Source organism: Pygocentrus nattereri, chromosome 24 (genome assembly GCF_015220715.1).
Source record: "Pygocentrus nattereri isolate fPygNat1 chromosome 24, fPygNat1.pri, whole genome shotgun sequence".
In the NCBI taxonomy this organism is placed as follows: domain Eukaryota; kingdom Metazoa; phylum Chordata; class Actinopteri; order Characiformes; family Serrasalmidae; genus Pygocentrus; species Pygocentrus nattereri.
In genome coordinates this window covers 6,568,437-6,585,125 of record NC_051234.1, presented here as the reverse complement: position 1 = coordinate 6,585,125, position 16,689 = coordinate 6,568,437, and the positions used below count along the sequence as shown (strand labels likewise).

At 39.7% G+C, this 16,689-nt stretch overlaps 2 protein-coding genes across 2 annotated transcripts; one reads left to right on the top strand and one right to left on the bottom strand.

Annotated features, from left to right (window-relative positions):
* Window positions 1-1,101: 1,101 nt before the first annotated feature.
* On the bottom strand, window positions 1,102-10,443 carry psma2 (proteasome 20S subunit alpha 2). Its single transcript, XM_017719819.2, has 8 exons — window positions 10,252-10,443; window positions 7,441-7,517; window positions 7,153-7,285; window positions 6,780-6,902; window positions 5,030-5,111; window positions 3,278-3,351; window positions 3,115-3,172; window positions 1,102-1,355 (listed from the first exon to the last, which is right to left on the bottom strand). The coding sequence occupies exons 1-8, from the start codon at window positions 10,290-10,292 to the stop codon at window positions 1,239-1,241; spliced, it is 705 nt and encodes a 234-aa protein (XP_017575308.1). The 5' UTR covers window positions 10,293-10,443; the 3' UTR covers window positions 1,102-1,238.
* A 120-nt stretch (window positions 10,444-10,563) lies between these two features.
* On the top strand, window positions 10,564-14,450 carry mrpl32 (mitochondrial ribosomal protein L32). Its single transcript, XM_017719820.2, has 3 exons — window positions 10,564-10,731; window positions 11,593-11,771; window positions 14,135-14,450. Exons 1-3 carry the CDS (start codon window positions 10,638-10,640, stop codon window positions 14,384-14,386), a joined length of 525 nt encoding a protein of 174 aa, XP_017575309.1. The 5' UTR covers window positions 10,564-10,637; the 3' UTR covers window positions 14,387-14,450.
* Window positions 14,451-16,689: the final 2,239 nt, after the last annotated feature.

The window sequence follows — 16,689 nt, the reverse complement described above, 5'->3', positions numbered from 1 at the left end:
ATAGTGGAGGGATACATGCAGGGCATTGTAAGGCAAGATAGTCCCCAAAGAACTTTTTTTATTTTACCATCATCATCACTGTAAAGAAATTTCCCTACAATTAACCACTTCATATCAAACCACTTGGAATGACTTTGTTTACATTGAAAAAATACGCAAAACTGTTACTTTAAAGTAAGTTTTTGTGATGTCACAAAAAAATACACTTATATAGATCCACCTATAGAGAAAATAGCAAGTTAGCTTGTCCATTTACAGTCTGGGCTACTTTTTGAGGCACAATACATGACAGTCAATCACAACTGAGGTCATTTACATATCACTGCTGTCAGAAGAAAACCTTGTATCTCAGTTTTTGTTGTTTTTTTTTTTTAAGTTTTTTGACATGATTTGAAAATGCTTGTTGATCTTTACATTGTGTATAAATTTATTGAAGAAAGGACGAAAAGAAATGGCCCAAAATGACGTGGAAAGACATCTGGTTCCATTGACTTCCATTAAAACTTAAGTAGGTGTTTCCTTCTCCTGTAAACTTCATTCGGGAGATACAAGGTTTTGTTGCAACAACAAAGACATATGACTTTTAAAAGGGAATTCCACAGTTTTTAACATTCCTGCATAAACAAGTCATTCTTTGTGTTTTCATGTAAAATGCTCCAGTCTAGAGAAACTTACCAATTCACAATTGAGTTTTTCAGTGGTGGTGATAGGAACCAGATGTCTGAAGAGTTTAATGCCTCTAAAATACATCTCACAGAAAATTATTACAAGAAATTATGAATATGCTGCCTGATGCCTTATGACAGTTTTTAGAAAATGTTTAGAAAAAGGTTTTGCTTTTAAACTACTTTAAAACATGAATCGCGGTGGAGGGGTACACGTGGGGCGCTGTAAGTCAAAACGGTTCCCAAAGAAAAGTGATTTTTTTTTCTTTAAAAATGGTCAGAAATAACCTTATTTGGATAGATAAAGCCACAGAAATGTTGCAAGTGGACCTCAGCAGGTACATAAATGCAAGAAAACTGTGATTTGGGCTCTTTAAAACAATCTATGCATTTCTGTTTTTATAGGAATGTAAAGCAAGTAATGGACAACTCGTACTTGCTCTTACTAGTAGTTTATTTTTCCGGCAGGTAAAAAAAAAAAAAATACAGATTATAAATCTACCTTTCACTGCAGTGCATTCTTCAAACTTTTTAACCCCCCCCAAACAATTAACCCTATGTTTCAACAAAGTATTAAGCGATAGCAGCAAGATAGTCTTTCACTTCTGCAGGAGTTAGTCGTCTGAAGCCAGCCTCGTTGCAGATTCCCACCTCAATGTTGTCCTCCGTCATCTGACCTTCAAAGCTTTCCTGAAACACATTCAAGTCAACGAGTCAATAGCCACGTTTACATGCAGCCTGATAATCCGACAATAATCCGACTAACAGCTCAATCGGAATAGAATACGTCCATGTAAACACCTCAATCGGAATAGACTAATCCGATTGAGGCCATTCAGAATACAATATCTATCTGATTGAACGAGGTGCGTAAACCTCTAAATAATCCGTTAAATAGAAGAATAATATCCGTGTAAACGCCTGAATCTGATTACACTCCAATCGGAAGGTGTAAGAACGTCCTGCGCATGCGCGTCGCGTCATAGCGAACTGGTCAACACGGCGGCAGCAGAAACTGGTCTGCAGAGGAGACGAGGTTTATACTCTGAGCTTTAAAAGACGGCGGGGGGATGCACGTCCAGCTTGTGTGTCTCAGAGAACGACGTCTTCCTTTATAAGTGCACGCGAAGGAAGTTTTTCTGAGCCTGACATCAGTTTAAAGCAGTTAAAAACACAAGCGGTCAACTGGAAACTCATCTCACGCCGACTGGACCTGCCATGGTAGCGTTCACGCTCAGCGCTGCTCCAAGCATGCGCGTCATTCTGCATCGGATTAGTTGTAGCGAGCATGTAAATGAAGATTTTCATCAGATTGATGAGCAGAGTGAGCAACACCTCAGTCTGAATCTGTAAACCGATTGTATTCAATCAGATTGGCAAAAATCTTTGCATGTAAACACAGCCAATGTGAACGTTCAGCATTTCCCGGTTATCTGAGGAAGGTAAATATAAGTCATGCTAAAGCCCTTAAAGCACATTAATGGCATGACTATGTCCAAAGGTATGCAGACACCTGACAAATACACCTACATGAATTTGTTGGACATGCCATTCCAAAACCAAGGACATCCATTTGGGCGTTCCAATTCATCCCAAAGGTGTTCAGTGGGGTTGAGGTCAGGCCACTGGAGTTCCTCTACAACAAATTCATTAAACTATGTCTTTATGGACCTTGCTTTGATGCTGGTCCTCACCAAACTGTTGCCACAAACTGAACATACATAATTGTCGAAAATGTCTTGGTATGCTGTAGCATTAACTTTACCCCTCACTGGAACTGAGCAGGCCAACCCAAACCCTAAAAAACAGCCTGTTGTCACTATTGCGCAGGTCTTGTGATGTTACTTCCAGAGGCAGTTTGGTGATTGATGCAATAGAGGACAGGTGATTTTTACAGCACTCTGCGAGTCTGGTGGTCTATCGCCTTGTGGTTGTGTTGTTGTTGATTCCATTTTTACAATAATAACATTTTTGCATTAACAACATGTCTGTCTGCGCGACTTCTAAAGTAAGTACTCTGGCACAATACGGCCGCTGTTTTCCTTTAGTTTGTATTATTTGTTTTAATGTTTGCCTAAGAGTTTCACCATCATATCCACCGAGATAGCGGCCGAGAGTGACTCTCCAGCTTTGGCGCACAGGCTTATTGGACTGGCTGTTTGGGTGACACTACATGAGTGACGCTGCATCACAGCTATGGGTCGTTCTGGACTGGGGACCTGATTGATGTGACATCGCGGCCTAGACCGGCTGTTTGATTGATGCTGCACTGCAAGTGCTACGTTCAAAGTCACTTAGCTCTTCAGTACAACCCATTTTACTGCCAGTGTCTATGGAGACTGCATGGCTATAGATGTCCACATACTTTTGGCCATACAGAGTCTTGGGGCCAGATACAATCTAGACTATTCAAGCCTTCGCAGTTCATTCTAATAACATGCTGCTTTACCTTGAGGGTCAAAATGGCTGTGTGAATGGCATCTTCTAGTTCAAGATCCTCATTGTATCTGAAACGCAACACAGTCATGGGTGAGACGGTGGTTCGTTTAAAAAGGTCATCATTGGAATTTACATAAAAGGGTTTAATTTACTGCAACATCATGTTTTAATACCTTTTTTCAAGGAAAGTTTTCCCATTCACATAGTTCTTTCCCATCGCTGTGGCTTTCCATGCAAAGTACGCACCCTTTGAAAGAGAACAAACACATCCTCAGTTCACCACTCAAGTGGTCTTTTACTTACTGAAAGCAACTTACAGAGGCACTCAAGAAAAAAAATTAACCCTTTACTGCATAGGATGTGCACAGTTTCTATTTATTTGCTACGTTTACAAAACTTGAAGAAAAATAATTATTATATATATATATATATATATATATATATATATATATATATATATATATATATATATATATAAAAAATGTGCTACACGTTTTGCACAGGCCATAAATTCCAATATGTTCAATACAGCAAATAAACAGTAACTGTATGTTAAAGAGGTTTGCAAATGGTAAGAAGAGCCATTTTGTTCTTTCAACAAAAATCAAACTACCATCAGAGCAACAGTTTATGTCCACTGTACCATCATTTTAGCTATACATTTGTTACTGTCCTAATATAGTATAATAACTAAAATTATATTTTAAAAATGTATATGTGTGTGTGTGTATATATATATATATATATATATATATATATATATACACACATACATACATACATACATACACACACACACACACACACACACACACACACACACACACACACACACACTATAAACAAAAAATGTAGCCTTATATTGCTCTGCTTTAAGCTTTAGCTTAGGTTTTTCTCGCATCGCCAGCAGGAAAATGTTCTCAAAAGTAGAACAGAAGTTTCTTGTAAAACGTCTCAACATTCGACTTTTTAATGAGGCTGAAGTCGCTTTTCATTCGCCAGCTTCAAGTTTGAATTTCCACCTTAAACGGTGCCCGAGCTGCTGCACCATTTAAGGTGGAACAGGAGAATTTGAACTTTAGCTTGAATATTTAGTGTTTGACAGTTTCTCATTGCAGATTAAAAATGATTTTATCTTGTCTTTAATGCTTCTCTTCTCCATTTCGTTTGCTACCAGCTAGGCGAAATTGTCTGCGTTGCTGCGTGACCAACAGTCTTCACGCCAACCTTCAGGGTTAAAGGGTGAAATAGCAGTTATAAGCTACTTTAACTCCAGCATTTAAGAAAATGTATTGCTAAAACTGTTCTGAATGATCAGCAGAGCTTTAATTTACAGCAAAGGTGGATTATTTTATTTTTGCTTATAAATGTAATTCTTCTGAGTCGCAACAGGGCAGTAAAAGAGCCACATGTTGCCAACCCCTGGACTAGAGGATGCGTTTACTTATTTCTATTTAGAAAATCAACAATGTGTAATTGACAAGAGGTGCCCACATTTTGCTCACAACTTTAAGCGCTCATATAATATGCCTAGAGTGGTTCAATAACACGTACATACTCTAGTCCTTCAGAAGTACCTACCTTGCTGCTATCACTTTTTTAATCAGATCACATTTTTATAAACATAAACAAATATTCCGTTTAAGATAAAAATAAGTTATGGAGCCCAAAATCTACAACACAACAATTTACGTACTTCAAGAGTTTTGAAGCTTTAGCACTAGCTAGAAAACAGATGCTAATTAAGCCCAGTTAGTTACAGGAGCCTTAACCAATAGTGGACAGCGCAATCAGGTTAAAGCAACACACCATGAATTAAGCCACAATTACAAAGCATGTAACGTTTATAAGAATAGTATGGACCTCTGCTCCTGGGAAAAAATTAATAGTTGTCCCCTAGAAATGCAGCAAAGGTAAATACATACCGAGGGATCGGACTGGAAGAGGTATGGGCGGTCTTCATCCCAGCCAGCAATTAAGAGTGATACACCAAACGGACGAACACCTCTGCAAAAACAGAGAAATAATTTCTCTTTTGCTTTTATTTTAATACATTTTAACAAAGTTCACAATACTAAGGGTCCCAGCTCTGATAGTATCTGGCCACAAGATATACACTCTGTGGCCAAAAGTATGTGGACATCTATAGCCATGCAATCTCCATATATAAACACTGGCAGTAGAATGGGTCAATCTGAAGACCTCAGTGATTTTAAACATGGTAACTGTCATAGGATGACACCTGTGCCCCAAATCAGTTTGTGACATTTCTGCTCTGCTAGATGCACCCCAGTCAACTGTAAATGCTATAAGAGTAAAATAAAAGCATCTAGGAGCAATAGCTCAGCACAAAAAGTAAGAGACTATGTAAACCACAGCAGGGCTGCTGATTGACAATCCTCTATTCCATCACTCCGGAAGCTACATCAGCACAATAACTGTGCGTCGGAAACTTCATGAAATAGGATTCTGTGACTAAGCAACTGCACACAAGCATAAGATCACTGTGTGCAATGCCAAGCTTCAGCTGGAGCTAGGTTTGGAGGATACAAGGAGAACACTAATTACTGGAATGCACAGCACCAACAGTAAAGTTTGGTGGAGGAGGGATAATGAGCTGGGGCATTTTTTTAGCGTTTGGGCTCAGCCCCTTGGTTCCAGTGAGATGCAGCGAAGGGTATTGTGAGTGCTAGAGCATAAAAAGACATTTTTGTGGCAACAGATTGGGAAGGCATACTTTGCCGATGACTCGTGGGAGCCAAGAGAAAGTGCCCAAGCCTGACTTGCCAATGAAACCTATGAGTGACAGCAGGAGGAGGATGTCAGTTGTGAGAAAAAGGGTCCCGGACCCCGTCTCCTCTTCCACAGCAAGGCTGCTAGACTATGCCTCATGTTCAATCCTGGTGGACGAGCTGTGGACGGAGGTGATAAGGTGAAGGCAGAGCAATAAACCTTTTCCGTCTCAGGCTCCAGTGCTCACGTTGCCTTAAAGAGAGCCAGCTGATCATAGTTAGGCTTCTGTGGCCTGGGCACCTTTTTAAAGAATCAGAAAGGGAACAGAGAGACAGTGACGATGGACGAGCAGCAGCAGCAGAAAAAGACTAGTATAGAAGCCACAGAGAAATGGCCAGTTCTGGTTTCATTTGGTTTGTGTTTTAAGTAAAGTTTAAAATAAAGTGTAAATGCTTGCTGCGATGCTCAACCCTGCCTCCCACATCCTTCCTCCTCCCCGGGTAGCACAGGCTGTGCTACAGGATGGTTTGACAAATTTAGTGAGGAGGAACTCCATTGGGAATACTCTCTGCACAGCCTCAACTCAGGTGAACACCTTTGGGATGAACTGGAATGTCGACTGCGAGCCAGGCCTTCACTTCCAACATCAGAACTTGAGCTCACAAAAGCTCTTTTGACTGAATGGGCACAAATTCCTACGGACACACTCCATAATCTTGTGGAAAGCCTTTCCAGAATTGTGGAGGCCGTTACAGGCACAAAGGGGGACCCTTTCGATATTAATGCCCATAGTACGGGATGTCCAGCACCCTCATATAGGTGTGAGTGTTAGATGTCCACATACGTTTGGCCTTGAACATTGGCTCTTTATCATATGGTACAGTTTGTAAATAAAAATAATAACCTGAGATAGGAATATTAAAGCAGAGATCTCAAACCTACCCTGACTGTGTGTACTCCTGCATGACTGAAGCAACCCTCTGAACAAGCTGGCCTGTAGGAATAGGCTCTTGGTAGACCAGAAAGTACTGCTGAGCAAGCTTTCGTGCTCTCCTCACCAAAACCCTGTGGACAAAATAAAGGCCTTTAAATGCAGATATTATAGCAATTGTTTTAGCATGACAAACTTTGTACAGGTTCTTAGGCTATAGCCCTGGAACCTATTCCCATACAGAAATTTAATGTACTGAAAATACATAGATTTATCAACAATGTATAGTAAATCCAAACAAAATTACATAGAACTTTATTTTAACTTGTTATCCTCAGGATGGCATGACATGTTTGGTTTGCTCTGTATAAAGGCAATCCATACCTGTAGTCTGGGCCCATACCACTGTACACCATGCCAATGTGCTTGGTAATGGGCTCCACTTTGTGGACACTCTGTTCATCATACAGTATAGACTTCTGCTTCTTTTCTGTTGCCAACACAACACCGTTGGCAGCTGTGAATGAAAGAGAGTTAATTAACATGCAGATTCTGGTCCTGCACTTACATAAACCACAGAGAGAAAAGAAACAGAAAAAGAATACACTAAACTGACCAAACACATGCTCTATAAACTCCGACACAGGTGAGCACTGAAGCGATGAAATGTACCTTTAATGCCAACTGAGGGAGCACCTGCTGCAACAGCGGCCAGAGCATATTCAATCTGGACCAGCTTCCCCGAAGGGCTGCAAAAAAAAAGACTCAATTTAGTGTCACAAAGCACTTTAAACAGTACAACAGTAAACAAACACAGTAAGACTGACTCTAAATGCTTCTGTTTGGACAATTGTTTTTGTTTTGATGGGGGTGGGGGGGGGGGTTCAATAACACGTACATAGTTTATAGTACATTACACACACATAGTACATCAATACATAGTACATTATATCAGCAGCATGAGGCCAGGCTCAACTGCTTTAGTTAAATCAATCTTATTAGCATATTACACACATACCTTATCAATTAAAAAAAGTTTGAGACAGCATGTCAAAACTGTAGTGGTTGTGATTTTTGGGGGGTTTATTTCATGAGAGGACTGTTGCACCAGGCATGGAGTGTTTATATTATGTTAACTAAGCAGAATTAATCTGTACATTATGAGGGAGAATTGCTACCAGGCCCACTATAGATACTATCACAATATCTGGGATCCGATAGTATTATATTGCAATATTTTTGTTTATGCTAATTATTGCTGCTGTAGAATTGATGTATTTATTCATTTTAACAGCGTGTTATGTGCTGTGTCTATCCTCTCTCGCTCTCTCTCTGTGTTCTCAGGTCTTGTTTTTCCCGCCATGTGATTGGCCGTTCCAGTTAGTGCTGGTGATAAAAGGCCTCTGGTGTTGGTGCAATATGGAGTTTTTTTTCTTATTCGGTCCTGGCTGCCCGCCAGTCAACTGACCAGTTCCGGTGGATGATTTGCTGGCATGTGGGCCAGTGAAGACACTTTCATAATTTTGTTTCTTTTTTTTTTTTTTTTTAGAAAGGAAACGTAGGGGTGGCCAGCCCTTTTTGTTTGACCAGTTGGATTTTGTTTATTGGTAGTGTAGTAAGAGAAGTGTTTGTTAGTTTAGTTAGTAAATTATTACATTTATTAATTTATTAGGCCCTTTTGTTTGCTATTTTGGGCCTTGGGCCTCCCTGAAGTTATGCTTCCTTTATTATTTTTTTGCTTGTTTCCTTGCTTTAGTTGCAAGCTGAAAATAATTTGGATGATTGTGCAAAGTGCAAAGCATTGAATAAATGGTCAAATTCATATTTTATGTGTTTATCATAATAATAATAATAATAAATTATTATTATTATGATTATTACTATTATTATTTATTTGATTTTTTTTTTCTGGTCCGGCATCTGAACGGGCAGTCTTGCTTCCTCTTTGTGCACCTTACCCCTAGGAGGCGTAACAAGCATATATAATTATATAATATTATATAATATTTTGAATAAAAGCAAGACAGAACTGTAAAACTGACAAATCATAATTCAAATCATGTTTTCCATATTTACGTAATATTCACCATCATCCCAGTAAATAACATCACATTACGTAACAGCATGTTTTGTTCTGCAACGTGTCACTAAGACAAACTAAAACAATAAATGTCTTTAAATTTGGTAATGAAATTAATTTATGAATTACTAAATGAAATAAGATATTGACACCTGGGCCTCTGTCCACTGATGCTATTTCTAAATTCAATCATGACATACTGCAACCATTTTTCTCCCACCTCAAATACACACAGCAATCAGGCCTAACATCATGATCTCCTCCTTGTTTCTACGCTCATTGTCCTTTTTATCAGCTCCACTTACTGTATCGCTGCACTTTGTAGTTCTACAGTTACAGACTGTAGTCCATCTGTTTCTCTGATACTTTGTTACGCCCCTTTTACCCTGTTCTTCAGTGGCCCGGACCCCCATGGAGCCTCACAGTGCAGGTACTACTTGGGTGGTGGTTCATTCTCAGCAGTAACACTGACGTGGTGGTGGTGTGTTAGTGTGTGTTGCGCTGGTCTGAGTGGATCAGACACAGCAGTGCTGCTGTAGTTTTTAAACGCCTCAGTGTCGCTGCTGGACTGAGAATAGTCCACCAACCAAAAATATCCAGCCAACAGCGTCCTGTGGGCAGCTGATGAAGGACCAGAGGATGACCAGCACAAACCGTGCAGCAGCAGATGAGCTATCGTCTCTGACTCTACATCTACAAGGTGGACTGACACGGTAGGAGTGTCTAATAGAGTGGACAGAGAGTGGACACAAACTCCAGCAGCACTGCTGTGTCTGATCCACACCACCCCCACCACATCAGTGTTACTGCAGTGCTGAGAATGATCCACCACCCAAATTCTACCTGTTCTACGGTGGTCCTGTGAGGGTCCTGACCACTGAAGAACAGGGTAAAAGGGGGGTAACAAAGTATCAGAGAAACAGAAGGACTACAGTCTGTGGGCTGCAGAGTCAGGGCACATAAACATGAAAAATTCAGTCGAATCTCTACATCAGCATGAAAGGTACTGCACTCCTAAGATCGCTGTACTGAAAGTGAAAGTCAGTAGTTGAAGTTAAAGCAACGCCTCAAACGAACTTTGAAGACGGCAAGGCTTAAATTTGCCTGTACCTAACACGTTCTTCTTATCATAAGGCATTAAGACCAGCAAAGCTCTCTAAATACATTCATTCAGTCCATTTTTGCGTTTTAACCTCCTCAACAAAGCCGAACAGGAGCAGCCAGCTAGCTTAGCTTAGCCTAGCTAGTGGAGTGACTCTGCATCAACAGCGAGCAGTTCAGCGCTGCCGGTTTCTCAACTACGGGGATATAAACTTCAAACTAGGCTCGAATTAAAGCTTGAGGCAAATCAAAAACCAAGCTCTGCCGCCAAAATGACAGAAACACTAAGCGCCTCCGTTTACCTGAACGTGGTGAGAGAAAAGCTGTAGCCTCTTTCTGCCATCGCTGCCCGAATGTTTGATAGAAAGGATTGGTCGAGATGGCGTTCGGGGAGGATGCTGGGTAATGAAGTCTAATCGTTCAACTCCACCAGAGTTATTGTTCTGATCGCAGGGCAAATATACTTCATCACTCATGTCTCCATTATGTTGAGATTCAAATGAACCAGTGCTGGCGTTTTAGTTCCGACTCGGGTCGCGCAGAACCGTTTAAGACATGACTCACATCCCCAGAACTACAAATCCCAAAGTGGGCTAGCGCATGGTAGTGCGCATGCTCAGTCGCTGTAGCCGAGTGACCGTGAGGGTGTTGAGGTGTCTGTGCGAGTAAAGGCAGGAGGAACGTCGCCATGCCGTTGTCAGGTTTTATACGGTTTTTCAGACACTCGTTGCAGCGACTGGAGTCCAGTTTGGTACACGCCGCGGGTTTTGACAGGAGTTTGGGTGAGTAGAGAGCCTGTTATACGAGTTGCTATACAAGTGGGAAACAACAGGGAAGGACAGCGCGCCATGCCTGCTGACTAACGAGCAGGACGGTAACAGTTCTTTTCACATCATTTCTCCAGCCCCCCGGTCTCCATCTCCTCTCCGATGAATACACTCTTTCCGATACATCAGAACTGCGACTGTAATGACGCTTTCACTGTGCACTTTACACTAATACTGGTGCAACTCGAGTTAATGTCTGTACTCACTGTGCTTTTAGACTAACCTCATACCACTCAGTGCCTGCCATCATGTAAATACAACCAGTCTGTCTCATATGCCATGTAAATATGCAAATAGATCTACTTATTTTATGTCTCTTGTACTTTAACTCATGTCTAAGTTTATTTCCATTTTTTATTTTCATAGTTTATTTTAATAGCATAGTATGCAAGCTGTGCAATTATATGTCTTGCTACTGAAACACTGCAATTTCCCTTCGGGATCAATAAAGATCTATCTACCTATCTATCCATCCACCTACCCGTCCAACCACCCACCCACCTATCCATCCACCCACCTATCCATCCATACATCCACCCACTCAGCTATCTGTCTGTCTGTCTAACTATCCATCCACCTAATTACCTATCCGTCCATCCACCTACCTACCTATCCATCCATCCATCCATCCATCCATCCACCTACCTACCTACCTATCCGTCCATCCAGTCATTTAGTTATCCAGTCACCCAATCATATAGAAGCAACACTGTGTGAAATCCTGCATTTTTATACATAACAGTCTCTAGACGTTTCACAGAATTGTGTGTAAAACAAAAAACATCCAAATAAACTCTCAGAACTCTTTCTCTCAAGGTCCAGCTCTGGCGGTGCATGGTCCCAGCCTGCTTCCTCAACCTCAGCACATCGGAGATCACAACTCTATGCCCAGTTTTCTGGACAGCATTTTCTGGATGGCAGCACCAAAGAAAAGACGCACAATCGAGGTCAATCGCTGCAGAAGACGGAACCCAAATAAACTAATCGAAGTTAAGGCAAGTCATCAAAGATTTTTCTTAACGCAATTCTGTGTCCATTGGAATCATCGATGGTATCCTAGAACTGACAGCAGCCTTAACTATGATTATATAAACTGCTCAAAGGTGGAGTCCTGTAGAGTCTCTTCCCCATATCACTTCAGTTTTTCGCTGACAGAAAAGCTGCATCAGATATATAAACACCTATAAAAACGTCATATAGTCTCCTTAAATGCTAGGACTAGGCCTATCTTGTCATCATTCATGTCCAATCTTTCCTGTCTTTATCATTTAACATCATGATGTTTGAGCCTCTGCGACGATACGTCTTCTGCACATTTATTTCCAGTTCAAGTGAAAAATAAAATTAAAACTTGGATAAATAAAATGTGACCATTTTTCTTCTTCTTCTTCTTCTTCTTCTTCTTATTATTATTATTATTATTATTATTATTATTCAACTCTTTTTTAAATTCTTAGCTTCTGAAACTAAAATGAAGCTATTTCTTGATTTTTCTACAGATTTTCCAGTTTTTCAATACTGGATTTGAAATGAAAATCGAATGACCTAAAGATACACAGACCTTTAGGCTACTCTCACAACAGGTTATACATGATTAGAAAGCTAGCCAGACAGCACTTTATAAGGGAATGTAATGAGAGAGAAGGCCGACTTAGCTGTAGCACAGACTTGGTCCACAGATGGAATCAAGTTTACAACACGTATGTATTCAGCTATAAAAATGATTAGCTATGATAAATGTTTATATCTGACTAGTCACTCACCTGTTTGCTGAGCAAAATTAGCCTATCACAGCAAGTTAGTCTGATTATTAAAATTAGACTGATCACACTCTTGGGCTACATTCACATTACCGGGTTGAAGTGGCACAAATCTGGTGTTTTCAGGGCTGTGTGGACACAGATCAGATCTTTTTAAATCCAACCTGAGACACTTTCATATGTGGTCCTACATCGGATACGTGTCCGATTCGTGGCCATGTGACCTTAATGTGACACTTATTCATGTGTGTTATTCCCATCATTCAGCGTTACCATGGCAGCAGCGCTGAACAGACGTTAAAGCCTGTAAACAGTGGGAAAGCAGCTCATCTCACCTTTTTCTCCCTCGTCTGGCTCTAATAATGAAGCTGAGGGCTGATCAGAGTTAATGATCTTCACAGTGAAGCTTGTTCTGCTCGTTAGTTAGGACAGCTTTTTTGTTTATTGTGACAGTCTTACTGATGGTCTCACTTTGCGTAACTGGGTTGGCCAGAAAGATGGCCATAATTACTGCCAACATTGCCCTGGCCACCCTTTGGTTACAGCTCTGGCGACCAGCCAGATATATGGAATATATGTGTATTGAAAATTTACTGTTATCATAAACCATGCACGGCTACTGCAGGTTTTAGAAATGTCAATAAAGCAATAAAACCCAAACTCCACTCTAAAACAAGAACACCTAGGTCTTTAACATGTTCAAATTATTTTAAAGTGCAGACCTTTTTAGTATTATTATTATTATTATTATTATTATTGTTTAGCAGTTGCAGTTAAACAATACTGACATCTAAGGGTGCTGGCACACTTTCAGCACCCCACTTCCCCTCTTCTGTACTGCTGTTCGCTGAAATGTTCAGATCTCAGCAGCCTGGTCAGGGTTGCCAGGTTGGGTAGGATCCCAATGCTCTAATACAAATTGTTTATCAGTGACCTTACATAACATTACATTACATTATATTATTAAGGTTCCATTCAAGTTAATTAATTTCAGTGATAATACAAAACAGAATTATTATTATTATTATTATTATTATTATTATATGAAAAGACCCCTTTCAGATATTATATTGGTACTTGCATAGATTTTCATGAGACAAGTGTCACACTTTTTTTTTAAACAAGTTAGAAAAGGCTGAAAAACTATAATTATAACCTCAATAATACAATTATTATTAATACAACTCAACATATAAAACAAGTGGTGAAGAAAAATAAGTAAAGGAAATCATCATCATAGGCTGACATCCAGTCAGTTGCTTGATCTAGTACAGTTGCTTGCATACAATTACTGTAAACTTGTTATTGTTGTTGAGGCTCTCCATAATTGGTTTAAATAATAAATTATATTTATGATGTATGCAGTTGATTGTGTCTTAGAAGTACTGAAAATGATTGTGGTGTGCCCAGAAAACTTTACTGTGATATTTATCACAATATTGACAAAATATTATGTTGTCCGCCTGTACTGAAACCCACCAAAGTGTTCTGACAGGAAATTTTAACTGTAATATTAGTTCACTTAAAGCCTGAATTCCATTGTCTTTTTTTTTTCACATAGCCTGCTTCCCCTTTTTTCACTGATTTATTTCACACAGACAAATATTGAGCCTTGTCCAGAGTGCGGGAACCTGAAACAGAAGCATGCGCTGTGTGGGTTCTGCTACGAGAAGGTCCAGAAGGAGACAGCCCTAATCCGAAAGCAGATCCAAAAAATGGAAGGCCGTCCTCTGAATGCCCCGTCAGTGGAGACTGTGGTTCTGTATGAGAATGAAGCTCCTGGTGATGCAGACAAGAACAAGAGGATCGTAGAACGTAGCAGAAAACGTCCCTCCTGGTTTAACCTGTAACGTACTGAAAACTGGTACCGCAGAAATGTGCAGCTCTTTTTGTATAATAAATGTTAAAATTATAGCTCTGGCTTTATGGTTTTAGTTGTGAGTGTATAGTGTGGTTGCAGTTGGGTTTTTATTTATTTATATATATATATATATATATATATATATATATATATATATATATATATATGTATATGTGTGTGTGTGTGTGTGTGTGTGTGTGTGTGTGTGTGTATATATATATATATATATATATATGTATATATATTTGGCTTTATGTACATCTTCCAGTTCTACAGTGGAACAATACAAGAAGACTTTTCATGTAGTCCAACCTTTTCCTTTAATTAAAAAAAAAAGTAATGTTTTTAAAAGAGTCTCAGTGACTTCACAGAGCATAGAACCGCATCCAGTTCAGAATGGTTTGATATGCAAGTATAAACAGTTATTAGAGTGTTATTCTCAGTTTAATGAGTTAATGGGGAGAGTTTGGATGTAATGGAATATATGTATCGCTGTTGTTGGAACAAAATCTTGTATCTCCAAAATGGTAACTTTACAGGAGAAGGCCAAAACCTACCTTACTTTTAATGTAAGTCAGTTGAACCAGACATTTTTCTAAGCAATTTTGGGCTAATTTATCATAAATGTTTGACACAATATAAAGGACAAAAGGTATTTTTTAAATTATGTAAAAAAATAAAAATTAAATGACAAAAATGGAGATACAAGGTTTTGGTCCAATCGCAGCAACATGTACACTGTGTGCACAATTATTAGGCAAGTCTTATTTTTGAGGATTATTTTTATGAATCACCAACTACAGCGCTCTCGGTTAATCCAAAATGTTAAAGCTCAAACACGAATGTTTAGGAAAGTAAAAGTGAGGTTTTGGCTTTCTGAGGAGAATATCTGTGCACAATTATTGGGCAACTATTATTGTGCAGAATTATTATGCAGCTAAATGAAAAACATTTTCCCATCTCACTTTATTTTAAGTGAGAATTATACACAAACAACTCAAAACGTTCCAATGAACATTTGACATTAAAAAAAAAAAAAAAGTGACCAATACAGCCACCCTTCTTATCAATAACGGCATTAAGCCTTCCATTCATGGAGTCGGTCAGTTTCTTGATCTGTTGACGATCAACTTTTTGTGCAGCAGCAGCCACAGCCTCCCAGACCCTGTTCAGAGAGGTGTCCTGTTTTCCTTCACTGTAAATCTCCTGTTTAAGAACTGCCCACAAGTTCTCAGTTGGGTTCAGGTCAGGTGAGGAAGGGGGCCACATCATAAGTTTTTCATCTTTAACGCCTTTACTGGCGAGCCATGCAGAGGAGTACCTGGATGCATGTGATGGAGCATCGTCCTGCATAAAAATCATCTTTTTGAAAGATGCAGATTCTTCCTGGACCACTGCTTAAAGAAAGTGTCTTCTAAAAACTGGCAGTAGGTTTGGGAGTTGATTTTGAGCCCATCTTCAACCCAAAAAGGTCCAACCAGCTCATCTTTAATAATACCAGCCCATATCAGTACCCCACCTCCACCTTGCTGGCGTCTGGCTCAAAGTGGAGCTCTGTCCCGTTACTGATCCAGCCACAGGCCCATCCATCTGGTCCATCAAGAGTCACTCATTTCATCAGTCCATAAAACCTTTGAAAAATCTGTTTTCAGATTTTTCTTGGACCAGTCTAGACACTTCAGGACGTGTCTTGTCCAGTGGTGGTCATGGCCTTCCTTACCTTGGCCGTGTCTCTAAGCACTGAACATCTTGTACTTCTTGGAACTCCAGGTAGGTTGCAGTTCTGGAATATGACAACTGGAAGATAATGGGTTCCTGGTAGCTTCACGCTTGATTCTTCTCAAATCCTTGGCAGTTCTTTTTTTCTCAGCACGTTTCTTGCGACCCTGTTGACTATTTGCAATAAAGAGTTTGATGGTTCTGTGATCTCGCCCCAATATCTTAGCAATTTCAAGAGTTCTGCATCCCTCTTTTGGTAATTTTTAACTTTTCAGAATCAGTTCAATCTCTTTTTTGGCCCATTTTGCCTAAAGAGAAAAACTGCCTAATAATTATGCACACCTTGATATAGAGTGTTGACCTCCTTAGGCCACACCCTCCCTCATTACACAGATACACATGACCTGCTATGCTTAAATCTATTAAGCATTCAGGTTTATCCAGCTTGGAGTTAGAAAATATGCCTAAAAATGATAATATGGTCAAAATACTCACTTGCCTAATAATTGTGCACACAGTGTGTGTGTGTGTGTGTGTGTGTGTATATATATATATGTGTGTGTACAGTTAAGC